The sequence below is a fragment of the Lutra lutra genome, chromosome 8, assembly GCF_902655055.1.
Source record: "Lutra lutra chromosome 8, mLutLut1.2, whole genome shotgun sequence".
Lineage (NCBI taxonomy): Eukaryota > Metazoa > Chordata > Mammalia > Carnivora > Mustelidae > Lutra > Lutra lutra.
The window spans coordinates 10064920-10081552 of NC_062285.1; the positions used below are offsets into that span (position 1 = coordinate 10064920).

Genomic DNA, 16633 nt, shown 5'->3' on the forward strand with positions numbered 1-16633 from the left:
TACCTGTTAGAACAGGGCAGCCCCAGCCTAGAACAGGCCCTTAAAACACGCGGATACAGCGGTACCAGGGATCAGTGTGGAAGGAACCGGGCTCAGCTCGATTTTACTCACGCTAGTGATACGGGGCCCGCACTCGAAATGTCCATGAATATAAGCTGCCCCACCCTTGAAGCAGGATCAAGAAGTTGAAACGAGACCGGCCTGGCTAGAAAGCATCGTACAGCCCAGTGTGCTGAGCTGAGAATCCTAGGAAAACAGATATGATTTTAATGTACCTCTCATTGCTGCTAGGCTCCTAATTATAATGCCATCCTGTCCTCAGGAGAATGCATCCTACGAAATAAACTTATATTAGAAACTTCCTTTAATGAGGTCCCTCAGTACTTGGGAACCTAAATCCTTTTTAATTGGATTCAAGGTAGAACTACCTTCTACCACATTTAACCCTGGGATGCCTTCCTTCATCTCTGTGAAACTCTCTTGGTTAACGCAGTCTGGAGCCCTGTTCAAGTGGCCAGGCCCTTGGAAGAAGGAGGCATTCCTGCTGTCCCTTTGGGTACCCACGACCGCCTCATCACCCACACTCTGAGGGGACTGACTTGGCCAACCATGCAGGTCTTAGAGAGACTACTCCTACTTCCTTCAGTTGGCTTGTCAGGTTCAACCTAAAGTTCTTTTTTTTCCTTACCTTCAAGGAAAGAATAAGGTCCTCCTTTCAACTGTAGAATTAGTCTTTTAGAAAGGAAAACCAAATCCACAGCTTGCCTGTTACCTTGCCTTCCAAAGATCTAATGACTTTCCCAACAAAGGAGGCTGCTTGTTTGCTTCATCCTGCCCCGCAGGGCTCCCTGACAAACACAGGCACCAAGGCCTCTCGCCTTCCCATGCTTGGAGTGGAGTTGGAGTGTTCGAGAAACGGCTAAATGCTGTGATTGTCCTATCTGGGGAAAAGGTGACATTAAAATTCTTCAGATACTTCTACAGCTATTAGACATCTGAAGTGGTTCATCATAAGTGGGTTGTTTCAGAGGTGCAGGGATGGGGAGAGGGCAGATTCCAGCAACTTTGCCCTTGACGTCTTTTCTGTCTATGCTGCGTTCTTGTTGGGATTTACATAATAATGGTGAGGCAGTGTTCATGGCACACAAAGCTATGCACATCCGTCCACAGTTGCTTTCCCAAAAGGCCTGAAAATGCAGTAGATTTAATCTAGGTCAAAAAAAAAAAAAAAAAGAAGAAGAAGAATTAGAAAAAAACTCAATTTTCTTGGCAGGAGATTTAGAAAGCATGCCTGTGTTCGTTCACAGGGCCATGGGAGTATCAGGAGATGGTTCCTCCAGGAGAAGTCCCCAGGGCAGCAGGAGGAGGGCAGTAGCCTAGATCTGGTGGCCAGTTAATAGAACATGGTCACAGCGGGTCAGGTATGGAGTCTGAGGAAAGTGGATGGAGTTGCGCGGAGTGGGTGAGATCCTTCTCTCGTTGGTTGGAAAGTCAACTGAGGTTTGCTGTGGAACAGTAACCGTGCTGGAGACGGGAGTCTGGGTTCTTGGAGGAACGTCGATTCCCTGCCCCAGGCACCCAGAAATGAGAAGCACAACTCCTGTCTTCTTGTCGAGATTCCTAGGGGGTTCCCCAGGAATCCACACGGTGATGTCCATATCATCCCAACACTGAAGGCAGAATGGGAGCATTGTTTCTCTGCTCCCTAGGTAGTGGCCAGATGGTAATACTTTTTACATCAGGGTGCCAATTATATCAAACTCTATAAAACTCAGCTAATTGGATACGGTTACATTAAAAGTTGGTTTCTCCAGGAAGTGGCGTTTGTGTTGGGTAGCTGTTATTGTAGCTGGGGAAGTCCCAGTCTCAGATAGAGAGAGAGAAAAAAAGGTTGTCCCAGGAGACTGTCCAAGGTTTAAAACGAGGGGTTTCTAGGTTGCAGGAAGACATTTTTGGTGCCATGAAAGGAGGTGGCAGCCATTCTGGGGATCTTCAGAGAAAGGCAGAACCTCTCAGGTGGTTCATGGCGTATTGTCCTTTGACGGGCATTGTCGTTGAAGGCGCTGTCAATCCGGAATTACCCGGATGGTTATGCCTTTGCTCTTAGTTGCTTGTGCGTTGGTGGGTAGTCTGCTGACTTCCTCCATGGGTGATGGAAAGTTAGGTTACTAGCATTAACCAAATGGAAAATCCCGTAATTCCAATGAGGAGGTACAGAAGCCAAGAGAAGGCCATGCCCTCTTAACTTCCTCTAATTTTTTTCTCCTCAGTTTTGAGTTTAAAGCAAAAAAAGGAGTGGGACGAAGAACAAAACCCTTCATCTTCTTGGAGGTCCTTCCCATAGATGACCAATGTCTGCTTGTTTTATTCCTTTCCTTCACCATGGCCATCCCGGTGTGGCATCCAGGCTCAGAGCTCCCGCAGTAAGAAAGTAGTGCACGGGGCCACGGAAACATGCTCAGCCCGGGACTGGGTGTTAAATGTGGCGTGTGAAATCAGAGCATGAATGGTGACATCCCATCTTGTGATCCTCTAGAGCGAGCCATGTTGCAAGGACAGAGTAAAAGGGATGAACACCCAGGAGGACCATCGAGGCCGTGAGTTAACAACATTGCATTTGCTGGGGGTCTCCCCTGGCAGGGCCAGCTCTTGGAGGGCAGGCTTTGGGCTGAGGAAGGAGAGCCATCTGTGCCCCTCCAAGGGACCAGTTTGCCTCCCAATGGGCCCGCGTGGGTTTGAGAATGGCACCTCGTCATTGTCTCTTTCCTTGAGATGCTAAGGGTCACCTTCCAGACCACTGGAAACTACTTCCCGTTTTTGTTTTTGTTTTTGTTTTGTTTTAAGGTCATTGCTGAGTTTTCTTTAAAAATTTAATGCAGGGGATTTTTGACGGGGTTTTTTGAACCTTTCACTGTTTTCTTTCTAGAAACTGAAAGTCGAGGGTCTTGGCAAGGGGGAGGCCAGTGATTGATAGTCGAAACCTTTAGTGTGTGGAAGATTCACTTGAGCACAAAATGTACCACTTAGATCAACAACCTTTGGACTCTGAAAAAAGGTTTAAATTCTCTATACAGTGGCTAAGGTTGAAGGAGAAAATAGATTACAAGGGGAATCAAGTATGGGCAGTATGTCCTCTTTTGACTTAAACTGGTTTGTGTGCTGCTGACTTGACAAGAAGCCAAGATCCCAATGGCAGTTCCACTTGCGTAAAGCAGGCACCTGCTTTGCTTGCAAATGTGCATACAAAAGAGAGCCTCATTCACAGAAAGAAAAAAACATAGCGGGTTCTCTCATTTAGCCTTTCAGAGCCTTCGTCCCTTGATCCGTTGGCCCCTTGGAATTCAAAGGCAGCCTTTAAAGGAATTCTCAATTCACAACATGATGGCTTTGTCGATGTCCTGAATTCAAATGTATCTTGAGCTAAATATGTCTGCCAGGACTCTCACTTTGTTTTTAAAGGAAATAAGTACAGTGTTCAGTCATTAGCTGATCATTTTATGGCTGTCTTCAGGTGTTTATGGGCTGAGATTTAGAAAGGCATGTAAATTTCCCATGTCTGATATGTTGAATGGCCTTAAAGTCGTGGACAGTCCCATGGATGGAGTTCACATGGTGAGACAGGTGTTCAGAGCAGAACCCTGTACGCTCCCAATGTGAAATACTTTTATCAGCTTAGCCAGAGTGGTGGGAAATCTTTTTTTGGGGGGGAGGGGTTTCTCTCTTCCATGCTGATGCTCTTCTTTGTGTATTTCAGAAAACGTTCCACAATTTTCCATATTAAGATACTACAAAAGTGTAGCATCAAAAACAAACAAACAAACAAAAAAAAAAGGAATCAACAGTTAGGACTAGAAGTTTCCAAAAAGGCCCTTTCTCCTATTTATGAGAGTACCCTCGAAGAACCATTTACCTCAGCCTAGGCTGGTAGGTCCTTGAGAATTATGAGGAGCTTTGGTAGGATAGCCCTGGGGAGGGCTGGTTCCCTGTGCCACTGCGAGTGTAGACTATTGGCATGGGATCTGAAACTTCCATCCCGCAGCTAACAAGTGACTATTCCAATAACTGAAAACCACAAAGTCACTGACCTCCTGTCTTTAAGCCTGAGTTCTCTAGTACAAACTGTCTTGTCATCCATATTGTAGAGTAAGACTCAAAGCTGTCTCTTTAAAATGGTGCCTCCACAGCAGGAATCCTTCGTTCCATTCCTCCCCAGTGCAACAAGGTTTGGCAACCTCAGGGACATTTCCTTAATGAGTATGGTGTCGGTTTCCCTAAGGGCAGAGCTAGTTTTAAAACCTGGTTTTGGGTATCATTCTCTAAGGCTGTGTCTACACTGCCCTCCAATTGAAGAATAGAGACAGTGCTGTTTGACTCAGGGCAAGGCGTGATACAAACTGGTGATCTCGACGTAAGCATGCGTTTATTTTTCTCTGTGAGTATTATTACCGAGAGTTTCCAAGTAAAGATTTTCAAGAGAAACAGCTGTGGTTTGAAAAGATGTGTGATAATCCAGATGGTTTCTTTGAGGATAAATCTACTTGATCATTTAAAATTAAAGTCTTTCAGTAAAGTTGAGTGTCTTTATGATTTTAAATATACTACTGGTGTGTGTGTGTGTGTGTGTGCGCGCGCATGTGTGCGTGTGTGTGCGTGCATGTGTGTAGATATCACTGGCCTGTCTTGCTTGGGGCTTTATCTTTGGAAACAGCAAAAACCTCCTAAAAGTGCCTCAAATTATTCTGCAATTAAGCCAGCAAAGTACCTGAGGGAACTCTTCGTGACAGGCAGAAAACTCTTTGTGAAGAGATAAAGTCAGACACCAACTACCCTGTTTGGAGTAGGTAGCATTTAGCCTTTGTGGGAACTGCCACTCTCAGCTTCTGAGACAAAATGGTCTAATCATATCTCACACTTCGTTACAATGCTGATTGCACACGGTTCCACACGCGGAACATACGCAATCAAATTGCTAAACTTGTCACCATGTGGGGATCTGGGTGACCAAAGTCTCCCAGTACCCCCCTCCCTGACTCACTCTTTCGGGGCCCAGCGTCCACTTGTTGCTTGCGAACCTCCCAAAGGCTTGCACTGGTCAGCCTTCGTAGACGGCTCTCTGCCCCCCAAGATCTCTCCAGGCCTTGTCTACCGTCAGGGTCGCTCTCTCTTACGCTGCCCTCCTAGGAGCTCCGTTAGGTGTTCCCAGTGCAGCCGCAACAGGAATTCCCAGGGAGATGTGAGTGACCCTGTGTGTGGGCCTCTCACACTGAGACTTGGTTCTGGAATCCCCTCCCACTTTTACCCCCAAACCTGTGGCAGCCACGAATTTAAGAACCCCTGGTGGGGAGTCATGGTGCAGTGTCGATAGACCCGTGGGAGGTAGATTGGGGGGGAAGGGGGTGCTCTGAAGTCCAGAGCGCTTATGGATACAATGAATTGTCAAGTGTTGAAAAGTGAGATGCCATCAAGGAACGCATGGGCAGGACATCACGTTTGTCCTTTCAGAGTTTCAGCCACAGGCAGAGACTCCTGAAGGGGCAGATAGAGGTGGCAGGTCTCGTCAGGCAGTGCAATTGTGAGGCCGTGTGGCGAGGTGGAGACCAGCACATGGGGTGACTGAGCCACCTCGAGCAGGATCCGGGGGGCCCGCCGCACCCCTGACCAGCTGGACGGCACCCATCCCCGCTAGCCCCCTGCACCCCCTGGCCGGGACACTTTGGTCTGCACCACAGAGCAGAACCTTCTTCGGCGTTCCAGGGGCAGCTGGGAGGGGGGGACTCCAGAACGATGCCGACGCCAGAGGGCTTGAACCCCTTGGTGCCCGCTGCAGCTGCGGGCCTTGGCCTTGCACGAGCCCCTGAGCACGTCGGTGCTTAACTTCCCGCTCGCAAGGGTGTTTGAAAAAGGACCCACTGAAGGAGGGAGGCCTGTCCCCTGCCTCGGACTGCGGAGCCATCTGGTGTCGCCACTGACCTGAAAAGGATTTCAGTGAATTTCAGAGCTGACTTATAGCTGGCGCGGGAAAATCTAAGGGACAGGTGGTTGCCTGAACAGCTGTGCGTCCGGACAGGGGAGGCAGGGAAGAAAATCCGACCTTGGCTGAACCGCCATGGTTTTATGGGATCTGCCGTAGCTCCCTGACCCTTGGCCATGATAATGACCACGTCAAGGCAAATAATACTTCTGCCTTCCTTTCGTTGAAATAATCTCAGCAGGTTAATGAATCTAAGATTTTAAGTGAGCGTATCAAGTGACGGATGGATGAGAAGGACTGGTTATTCGCTGGGAGGGTTCTCTCAGTAATAGGAGTCTTATTCTGGTGGTGTGCAGACTCCTGGGTCTTTGGGGGGAAAGTCACGGATTGCTCTATCGAAGCAATAGAACACCTGAATTGGTAGTTCTGTGTTTATCCTGCAAATTGAAGATAACTTTAATCCAACGCTGTTTTTAAGTGCATTATTTTGCGCACTGTAATGAAGCACAACTTCTTTGTAGCCCAAGAAAAGTAAAGAATAATTTTGACTTTTTTAAAAAACTTGCTCTAAACAAAACCCTTGGACTGTATACCCGGGTTGTTTTGAGGAGGACTGGAGGCAGCCCTGGTTTTTTCTTGCTGATTGAGAGGTAATGAAACCAAAGCGGCTAAGGCACAGAGGAAGTCAGCTCTTTCTGCCCAAGCCACTCAGGAACCAAACGTACGAAACTGAAAGTAGAGTCCGGGGTGATCGCCCCAACCCTGTTGTCTTCCCCAGAACCCGCATGTTGGTGCAAGATGTTCGGTGCGTGAGGGTACCCAGCTGAGACTACAAGCAGAGGCAGAAATTCAGCCCAGACCCCACTCACCAAGCCTGGGCCGGGGAGGAGCCGTGCCCACCTTTCCCAAAGCTGCTCGGTGTGTTTCCCAAGCATAGCACCGAGGGGGCTGAGCTGCTGGGTGGGGGGCCGGGAAGCAGATCGCCGGTGTCACCCACGATATTCTCCTGTGCATTACAGCTGCAGCCAGAGCTGTTCTTGGCATCATCTCCAAAGTCCTTGGTTCAAATGGGTGTGGAGTAAAGGAAGCGAGAGCTATGCACAGGCTGAGGAGGGTCTGTCGCGGGAACCCGGATTTCACTGTATCAGCTGTACAAGCAGACAGGACCCTGGACGAAACTGGAAGGAGTCTGAGATTTGGGGTGTCTTCCCATCTGTCCTTTTGGACATGAGACTCCTCTCCGCATTCCTTTCCTCTCTGCGTCCCCATCTCCTACTGCTCACTTGCCTTTCCCCAAACACACACATGTGCGCGCGCACACACACACACACCACACACGCACCACACCGCCTTCTATTCACTAAGAACTTTGTTTAAGAGGAAAGTGCTTTAGCCAAATGTACACAAAGATGTAAACCGCTAAGAACAATTAGATGATCCCATCCCCATGGGGAGCATTTTAATACTTAAATCGGAAACGAACTGCACCGTCCTAGTGCCTTTCGGTCGTCGGTTGTTGAAAGCAGGAGCGCTTCCTGTATTCCCAAGACCTTCGCGTCTGGGCCTGAGCTCGTCCAGTTGGACCCACGCATGAGATTCACTCAGGAGCCTCATCTTTGCTCCTTGGTGCTTTTATCTTTTCACTGATCCAGTTCTCCATTTGCAGCGTCCCTGCCCTTCCTTCCACTGCCCCGTGTGCCGGTCTGGACTTCCTTCTCAGCTCTGAGCTTGGCCATGCTGCCCTTTCTTCTTTTTCTTCATCTTCTGAAATGCTTTCTCTCCGGGCAAGCACATGCCACTCCACCCCTCGGTCTTCTTTCTTCTAAGCTCCCCGCTCCCCAGATCCGTCGGCTCGAGGGTATCAGACTCTGCCTCCATCCAGAGCTCTGGTCATCGCGGGTGAAGTTACAAGCTTCCCCATTGCTCCCATCTCCAGCGGCCAACACTGTGAGCCCAGGAGAGGGAAAGAAGAAATTACTGAGATTCCATGAGGAGCTTTCAGAAGGCAGGGGTTGTGTCTCTCTCTGCTTTTCTTGCTATACTAAGCCCAGCGAGGCATAGTTGGTATTTTTGTCTTCTTCTTCTTCTTAGAGTGATTACAGTGGGTTGTTGGAAGCTGGGACCTGACTTCCCTGTTAAAACTTATTCTTAGATCTGAAGCAATTCCTGTAGCGAGTCTTGGGCTCACATCATGCCACTGAAGCCAGAGGCACTCGTTAAATTGAACATTTCAGTAAAAATCAATCAACCAGTCACTCTACATCAGGCCAAAAGAACTCTGGTCACAGAAATCAAAATAGCTGAAGTGAAAAACTCCTCTAAAATTCGGCCAGTCTGGGGCACCTGGGTGGCTCAGCCAGTTAAGCATCTGACTTGATTCCGGCTCAGGTCACAATCTCGGTCCTGAGATTGAGCCCCGCGTCAGGGTCCACATTGAGCTTGGAGCCTGTTTAAGATTCTCTCTCTCTCTCTCTCTCCCTCTCCATCTGACCTACCCCCAACTCAGTCTCTCTCTCTCTCTCTCGCTTTCTCAAAAATAAATAAATAGTAAATAAAAATGGTCAGTCCATCTGTGATTCTTTCAAGAAACTTAACGACTTTCAATTTCTTCCATCACATCTGTGAACTCCCACATTTTAGGAGTTTCTGATCCTTGGATGCCTGTAGTTTGAGCGCCAAGAAGCAGTGATCATCTTCTGCTTTGTCCAGAAGGTGAAGGTTTTGTATATTTTGTATAGTTTAATCTTGGAAGACTAAAGCAAAATCAAATATACAAGTTTCCAAATGTCTTTTCTAAATGAGGAGGAAGTATCATAGATGTGTTTAGAAATGCTGAATGAATGGAATTGAACTTTATTTTCTCCTGTGCTTTAAAGATTTTGTTTATTTGTTTGCTTGTTTGTTTAAAAAGAGAGAGCAAATGAATGAGTAAGCACACGTGCATGACGGAGGAGGAGCAAAGGGAGAGGGAGAGAATCTGTCTCCAGCAGACTCGGAGCTGACTGCAGAGCCTGATGCAGGGCTCAGTCCCACGACACCGAGATCATGACCTGAGTCGAAATCAAGAGTCAGACATTGAACTGACTGAGTCACGCAGGTTTCCCTCTCTACTCTTTTGAATGAGTTTTTGTTTTGAAAAATGACAGTCCCAACCTTTGATGGCTTGCAATGCCAACTCCCTGTTGTCAACTCTGCCTTTTTTTTTTTTTTTTTTTTTACTCTTCTTAGTCTTGTTTACTTTATTCCCCTAAGTAGAACCAAGGCTGATGCCAGAGTGCTGTGCATTTCTTTCATGGTCCTTGGTGAATGTACTCTGTGTGGTGTGAGTGAGTGACTCTCCAAGCCCTCCCCAGCTCCCTGACCCCATGCTTTAGGGTACTCAAGCACAACTCAGGGTCAGATATTCCCAGCCTTCATGAGCACATCTCCCCGCTTTCCTGCCTCCGCACAACTTACAAAGACAACTCAGCTCTGAGGCATCATCTTTTATCTTTAAATTTTTAAAGATTTTGCCCACCTCCCCTTTCCCAAGCCTGACTGTGCTAAAACCTTCCTGCTGATGAACAGACCATTAACCAGCATCGCTATCTGATTCAAACCGCTGTGCTAACCAGCATCTTTGGCTGCAAACTGAAGGAGGGGTCAGCCATCCTTCAGAATGCAGAAGTAATGGTGTAAGGCTTCAGCACCATTTTCTTGGGTGGAGGAAGGTGGCTGGGAAGAGGGCTTTGCTGGTTTCTCCTGGGGGGCGTTCAGCCCAGACTCCCATCAGCTCTTAGATATCAGGAATCAAAAGTTGCCAGTTGGTGTGCTGTAGCCCTACATAATAAGACGTGGGACAGTGTGTGCAAACATGTGTCTGGGTGTGTGCCCACCTATACCATAACAAAATTCCCAAACTGGTTAAAACAGCCCTACATTTTGGCCAACAAATACTGAGTATCTCATATATGGAACTTTGCATTATATACTATTGGTGGAGATAAGAAAGAAGGAAGCAGCATCCCAGCTTTTCAGAACCTGAAACGGTTCAACACCGTTGAGTTTAGACAGTGTTTTAAAAATGTGATGTTCTGGAATATTCTTTAAGGAAATGAGAGTGACTGCAAGTTTCTGCCATTGTCACTGTGATTAAGCCCTTCTCTGTATGCGCTCGCTACACCAGCCCCATTAACATGTCACCCACCACTTACCCACCTCCCCATCCCTGAGGAGCTGCGTTCCGGGTGGTTGGTCCACAGAGTCATGAATTGAGCTCCATGCGGGTAAAGCTCGTAAATATGGTTTGGGTGAACGGCACTGGTAAAAGCCTGAGATGTTATTACTCTTCTCATGCCACTTTGTTATTTTTAAATTGCACGTCCTTTTAAGTTGATTATTTGTTCGCCATAGTCTCCGTTATGTCTAAGCAAAGCATTCACAGAAATTTCTAAAACCTTTTCATTTCTCTCTGTAGGTTGTTGTTTCGTAACATTTTATACAAGAAAAGCTGCACTTGAGGCCCAGAATGCACTGCACAATATTAAAACTTTACCTGGGGTGAGTCGGTTTACTTTTGTACCAAAATCACTTTATTGCTTGAAAATGGTCCTTTCAACTGAAGGTTCTAGTTATGGGCTCTTAGTGGCAAAAATGACTTTGGTCTTTTGAGGAGTATGAGCTGACCCTTCTGTTCCCCCCTGCAGCAGCCAGACCAGCTGGCCGGCCCAGAAAGGACTGGCATTAATGCTGATGGAAAGAGCTCTCAAATAGTACGTCCCCTGGTCAGAAAATCAGAGTGACCCCACTGGGTAGCAGCGGCTGTCAAAGAGTATTGGGTGGGCTAAGATTTTAAAAGGGAAAAGAAAAAAAAAAATCCAACACACAGGAGAAAAGCAGATGGAAAAGGAAAAGCTTTTACTCACCAGGAGCCCCTTTTGAAATTTAGTCTCAGATTTTCTTTTGAAAGGACAAAATGTACCCTGTACAGCCATAATATTAAACCTCCTAATGGTTTCTCAACAGTCATTGGTGGTTAACAAAGTCAATGTATTAATGCCTAATTTGTGGCTTCATGTTGATAGAGAACAGAAAATACGAAGCTTACAATTTTTTTTTCCATTTCCTTCCTGGTAATATTTGATGATTAGTACAATTCACTAGAAGCAAACTGATGTTGTATGTAACTACTGCATCCGAATACATGATTTCTGGGGTTTTGTGGCATTTTTATATTATTGCATGCTGGTGTAAAGTGTCCTGTGCTGTTTGTCTATTTTCCCCAATGACCCGAATATCGGTGATGAATTCATTTACTATCCTAACGGTGTGTATTGGTTCTAATGAAGAACTTGTGGTGAGCCATGCGATAATAATTTCATTGCAACCTGGTTTGATCAGAGTATAAGAAAGATAATACAGTGTCCCTCGTGTTTTCAGGGAGTGATTCTGGCTACCATTGTGCCGTCTCTGTAGACACAAAGACACCTGTGTGTACACAGGCTAACATACACACACAGGCATTTGATGACCCATCACCCCAGAGAAGAGAACATTTGTTTAAATCACCTTAGGTCCATTGAAAATTTCATAGCATTTTGTAGTGGCAAGCTACTCAAGAAAACGTTTTCCAAACATGAGCTTCTTAGCCACCCCAAAATAATAAATTACGAACCGTGGTCTTCAATCCCACCCTGTGGCTTTTCCCTTTTCCTTAGAGGAAATCAAAGAGCAGAAGAGTCAGAAAAGCAAGCATGGCATAGCAGACTTCGCCCTCCCTGTTTTGCCACTTCTCCCTAAAACTTTTAAGGTGGTTTTAGTAAAAGTCAGCTTTTAGGACATCTAAGTGCTTTTGATCAATGACTTTTTTTTAAGTATTATTTCAGCTTTGTTTTCCTTATAAATGGAATTTTTTCAATGTAAATTCTAGAAGGTCGCAGGGTTAGGTCACATTACCAAATGAAGAAACCAAGGCAAATACTTACAGCCTCAGTCAATAATAAGAAAATTTTTTGGTTTTGGGGGGTTTTTTGTTTGTTTTATTTCTCAGTCTCCTAATCACACCGAAAGACCACTTTGTATCCCTTCTTTTAAAAAGAAATACTTTATAGTAATCAGCACACAAAATCCCTTCTAGGTATGTTCAAAAAATTCCCGAAGTGATGAATTTATTTAGCATTTAGGGTATATATCACATTCTAATTTAAGTTAATGCACAGCTGGGGGCATTTGAATTCATCCACTCCACTAAAACTTGCACAACTCCTCAGGACACCGTCCTTATTGGCGAAGACACTCTCAGGAAGCCCCGAGTTCATATGATGAGTGGGCCATGTTGAAAAACCTACAAGGGGGGTAGCAGGTCTGCTTCTGTTTAGGACATCTTACCCTGACCCTTTCCTAGCAAACAAGGAACATCTTCAGTATTTAAAAAAAAAAAAAAATTGCATATATGGTCTGTTTTTCTCTCCTTAAAAATTCTCCATGCAGAAATCTGGAGCGGTGATTTTGGAGACCTGTTAGTAAGTGCAAGAATTCTGGAGTTGGAAAAGATGGCTTGGGGGTTGTTTTTTGGTTTTCTTTTTCTCCGGTTCGGCTTCCTATGCCCCTATGACCTACAGCAGGTTAGAGGGAAATTGTGAGGAGTCTGGTCTGATTTGTAGGTTCCCGTCCTTCCCGGCACACACCGTGGGTACATTAGCCACTTCAAATGAGGTAAATGGGCACAGGGCTCCCTATGTTGCATTTAGGGATAGTTCTGTCTGAAAAAACAGCACCCCGAACAGCTAGAGGCAAAACACGAAAGTTGCTTTCCTTTCAGCTGCGAGCTTTTGGTGGACAGAAAGCAATGGGACCAGACATAAAAGATTAATGCATTTTTTTGGGGAAAAAATATTACAGGGTGGCTTGCTGTTTGATTACAAGCCTTGGAATTAGTCAACATTTCCATAATTCTAAACCAATATACACCTGTTTTCCCACTGTGATGTGAAGGCACAACTTAATTTAACAGAACCCCTGCTGTGCTAAATCTCTCATTAACTACCAAGTGAGTTCGGTAATTTAAAGTTGTAGCACTACTATTTTAACTGGTTGCCTTCGTATTATGAAATTAATAAGAAATTAATGATGCACTTTGCCATATGCCTTCAATTTCTTTCTGAATAAAAATAAAAGGGATAAAGAAAAATGCCTCAGCAGCTGACACTTTAAAGCTTTTCTGGTTGTAATCATTTTTTCCTGCGGATAAAATCCATTAAAAAGGCACTTGCTGCTTCTTTTTTCTCCCCCTAAAGTGTCCAAAACTTTCAATTTAAAACAAGATCAAATAGCGCTGGGTTCCCCCCCCCAGTTTAATTTTCTTTTGCAGCTGACGTTTTATATCATAGGGAACTTTCATCGTGCACCCAAACTTGATTGATGGTTAGGGACCTGTCTTTCAGTCTTGAGAAAAAACAAAGAACTCAGTATGGCAGAGGGAAAAATGCTGATGGGACTGTCTTAGTCTGTTGAATGAATTTTTCTTTGGAAGCACCCCTCCTTCGTGCCTCGTGTGGGTCTTGAGACCCTTTCCATAGTGGACGGGGGGTTAGGCAAAAGATCAGGGCAGAATCATTAAGGACACATTGTTCACCCCGTATAACTGAGGAAGACACGGGGTCTTTCATCCTGTGAAACGCTCACCATAAATCCTAGAAATACACTGTTGGCACTAAAGGGAGCCGATTCAACAGCTCAAACCAGGAAGGAGCAAAGAAGGAGCATCTAGGGTCCTTCCCCTGGGCTGACCATGCTCTCCTCTGGAAAGGGAGGCTTGAGGCCTGGCAGCAGATCCCATCTCAGGCACAATGACCTCTCGGTAGGTGAACAAAACACTAAGGATTCTCGAGCGCCTGCTGGGCACCAGGCACTAGGCTAGAGCAGGTCACGCGTGCACACAGGCCTGTCCTGGAGCTGTAGAGTGAGACTCCCATCACCTCAAGGGAAGACTTCCGGGATGTCAGGCAGGGCCACATGACCAGCCGTTGACTTGGCTGCAAAATTGTTAGCCAGACCTTTTCCGAAGCCCAGCCGTTTGTGTTCCTGGACAGATTTGGGTTGCCTCTGCCTTGACAGTGTCGCAAATCAGGCTCAGAGGTGGCTTCTGTTTAGGAAGGCACAGCCTACCTGGTAGGGGGCGTAGGAGAAATGTCATCGCGCACCGTTGTATTTCCCAGAGACAAATCTGTGTGAAGGCAGCTTGCAGGATTCATTTCCGTTCTCACCGACCTGATTTAGCTTAATTAAAAAATAAAATAAAGACCTTAACTGAGGCAGGGGAAGACCACCACGATCCCTTCCGTAATCAGACGCCCAGGGCCACAGAGCCCCCGTGCCAGGGTCAGCACTGCGCCTTCTGTCATTGTCTTTTCAAGGTCTCCGCGCATGTTGTCTCTAGCAATAAGGCTTCTCTGATTGAAAATCTACAGCATTATCGTTAGAGCATTCACTGTATAAATTAATTTAATTAAGGATGTAATAACAGGAATACAGTTTTGGAAAAGCTCTTAAATTTTTACAGCAAGGAGGAATCAGAATCTAAACGTCTTGTAAAATATTAATTGCAAATTTCTTCCAGACATTTTCTCGGCCTGTGCCTTACCCCTTCTCTTCTCTTTAGAATCATGACCAGTTTTATTAAATGTGGTTTCTATGAAGGGGCTTTTCCCGGAGAGAACATTTGTTTAGAGTGCTCCATTTTCATGGTGGCTGATGGAAAGGTGTTTTTTAATAGCACATGGGACGGGAGCGAGGACTGCACGTAGACTGGAGATATAAAAACAAATGAGCCTCATCCAGTAGGAAGAAGCAGTAAATAAAACTGCCTCCTGGGACCAGTGTGTTCACCCACATGAAGTGAGGCAGCCCCTTCCTGGCTTGCCCTGGAAGACATCATTTCCTGAGGCGGGGAGGCACGCTCCTTCCTCCCCGGTGGCCTTCCTTGCAACTCTCCGTAGAATTGTACCCCTGTGTCCTTTAAGAGCGGAATGCTGGGGTTTAATATGCTTCCACCAGAACAGCTTGGCTCTCCCTGGGACCGAATTCAATTTGCTCATTGTAATGCATTTTGAGGTACTCCTTTTCCTTGAGCCGCCCCCTTCTGATTATTAATATGTGTTTAGCGCCCTTGTTCTCAGAGCCACGATGATTATTTTATCGTTACCATCATCGTTATTATTTCTGTCATAAAATCCCTCACACCCCATCTCATCCTATCTTGGCTATGTCCTGCCCCTTCCCCCCCCCCCACCCCGCCCCAAACCCACCTTATTTAATCCAGACCTAAAGAGGCCGGGCTCGATAAAGTTTCTTCTCAAATGCCATTTATTTAAAAACAGGAAGAAACGGCCAAAGTATCTGCCCAAGCAGATTTCCGGCCTCAAAATCCTGTTTCATGTAGAACCCGAAGAACATCCATGCACTGCCTGGACGAGTGGCCTCCGAGTCTGTATTGTTGGCCCAGAGCTGCTCTGAGGACTAGAGAATACAGCAGCAGCCACGCCGCCTGGAGCGGAATCACCCCAAAACGAAGCAAGCCCCGCGCGCCTGTACACGCTTCATGTTGAGCAAATAGCTCTGCGACGTTTCGTGCCCAAATGGGTCCGTTTCGTACAGCATTTCCAGAGATGTCAAGTCTTGCTCCCCCAAAATGGCAGTGTTACCCCCACGGGTTCCGAGTGCCCCAGATGAACGTGAATTCGCTGATGCGCATGCGCGCGCGCCTTGTCGTTTACATCCTGTCCCCGGAGCGCCGCGTCCGGCTCTGTGAACCTAAGGCGGATATGTGTCACACGTCGGCACGCGGGTGTCGGTGCGGCCGGATAAATGAAACCGGAAGGAGAGACCTTAAAATCCGCTTTTCTGTTCGGCCCGCCAGCACGGTCGCCATTACCTCGTAGTCACCTTTCTTGCAGGAGGCGTGGGGAGCCGTGTCCTTACGTTTGCTGGTCTCATTGGTTGGTTTCTGCTTTGAGTCGGCATCAAGGCAGACGCGCCATCCCCACGTGAGGGTGCTTGAAAGCTGCCGTTTACGGGCGATAATCCCCGCCTTCCACCTTCTTAACAGAAGAGGAGGCGTCGAATGAGATAATGTATGTAAAGCTTTCTGAGCCCCTGAAGAAGTGTGCTTCGAGGGCCTTGTTTCTACTTGACAGGTTCTGTGGTGTGAGCTCCTCTGGGTAGCAAGCCAGCGCACCAGCGCGTGGGCCACCTAGTGTGTGAGCCGGGACCTGGGCTCGGGGTACGTCCTGGGGGTCTGCATCTGCGGGATGGGGCCTGGGCCGAAATAGTTGGCCTCGTAACGCTTGCCCAGAGCGGCCGTTCTCCCGCTGCCTGCGCTGTTTTTAGTGTAACACTAAGTTCTGCAGAAATGAAAGCAATACAGAAAGCAAAGACTCTTTTTTTTTTTTTTTTTTTTTTTTTAAGATGACCTAGTGAGGTTACCGTGGTGGAGAGTGTCACGGTGTGGGTAGGGAGCAGCGGCTCGGATGCACCTGCCCACCGGCGCCGCACCAGCGTGGAGGGGGGCTCAACCTGCAGAAAGAAACAGCCCTAGGTGGGACTCAGGCCCACGCGGCCAGGGTGCTGGCCGGCTCTTGGTTTCGGCCTAGAACCGATCGTGAGAGGATGGAACAGTCTCGGGGC

The 16633-nt window shown here is 46.9% G+C and overlaps 1 protein-coding gene across 12 annotated transcripts in view; it reads left to right on the top strand.

Annotated features, from left to right (window-relative positions):
• Positions 1-16633, top strand: part of CELF2 (CUGBP Elav-like family member 2) — a 508648-nt gene that overhangs the window by 393457 nt on the left and 98558 nt on the right. For all 12 annotated transcript variants that reach the window (XM_047741384.1, XM_047741375.1, XM_047741377.1 and 9 more), the window contains one exon: positions 10428-10510. In XM_047741384.1, the coding sequence (XP_047597340.1) occupies positions 10428-10510 (83 nt within the window). The remainder of the gene's footprint in view (positions 1-10427; positions 10511-16633) is intronic.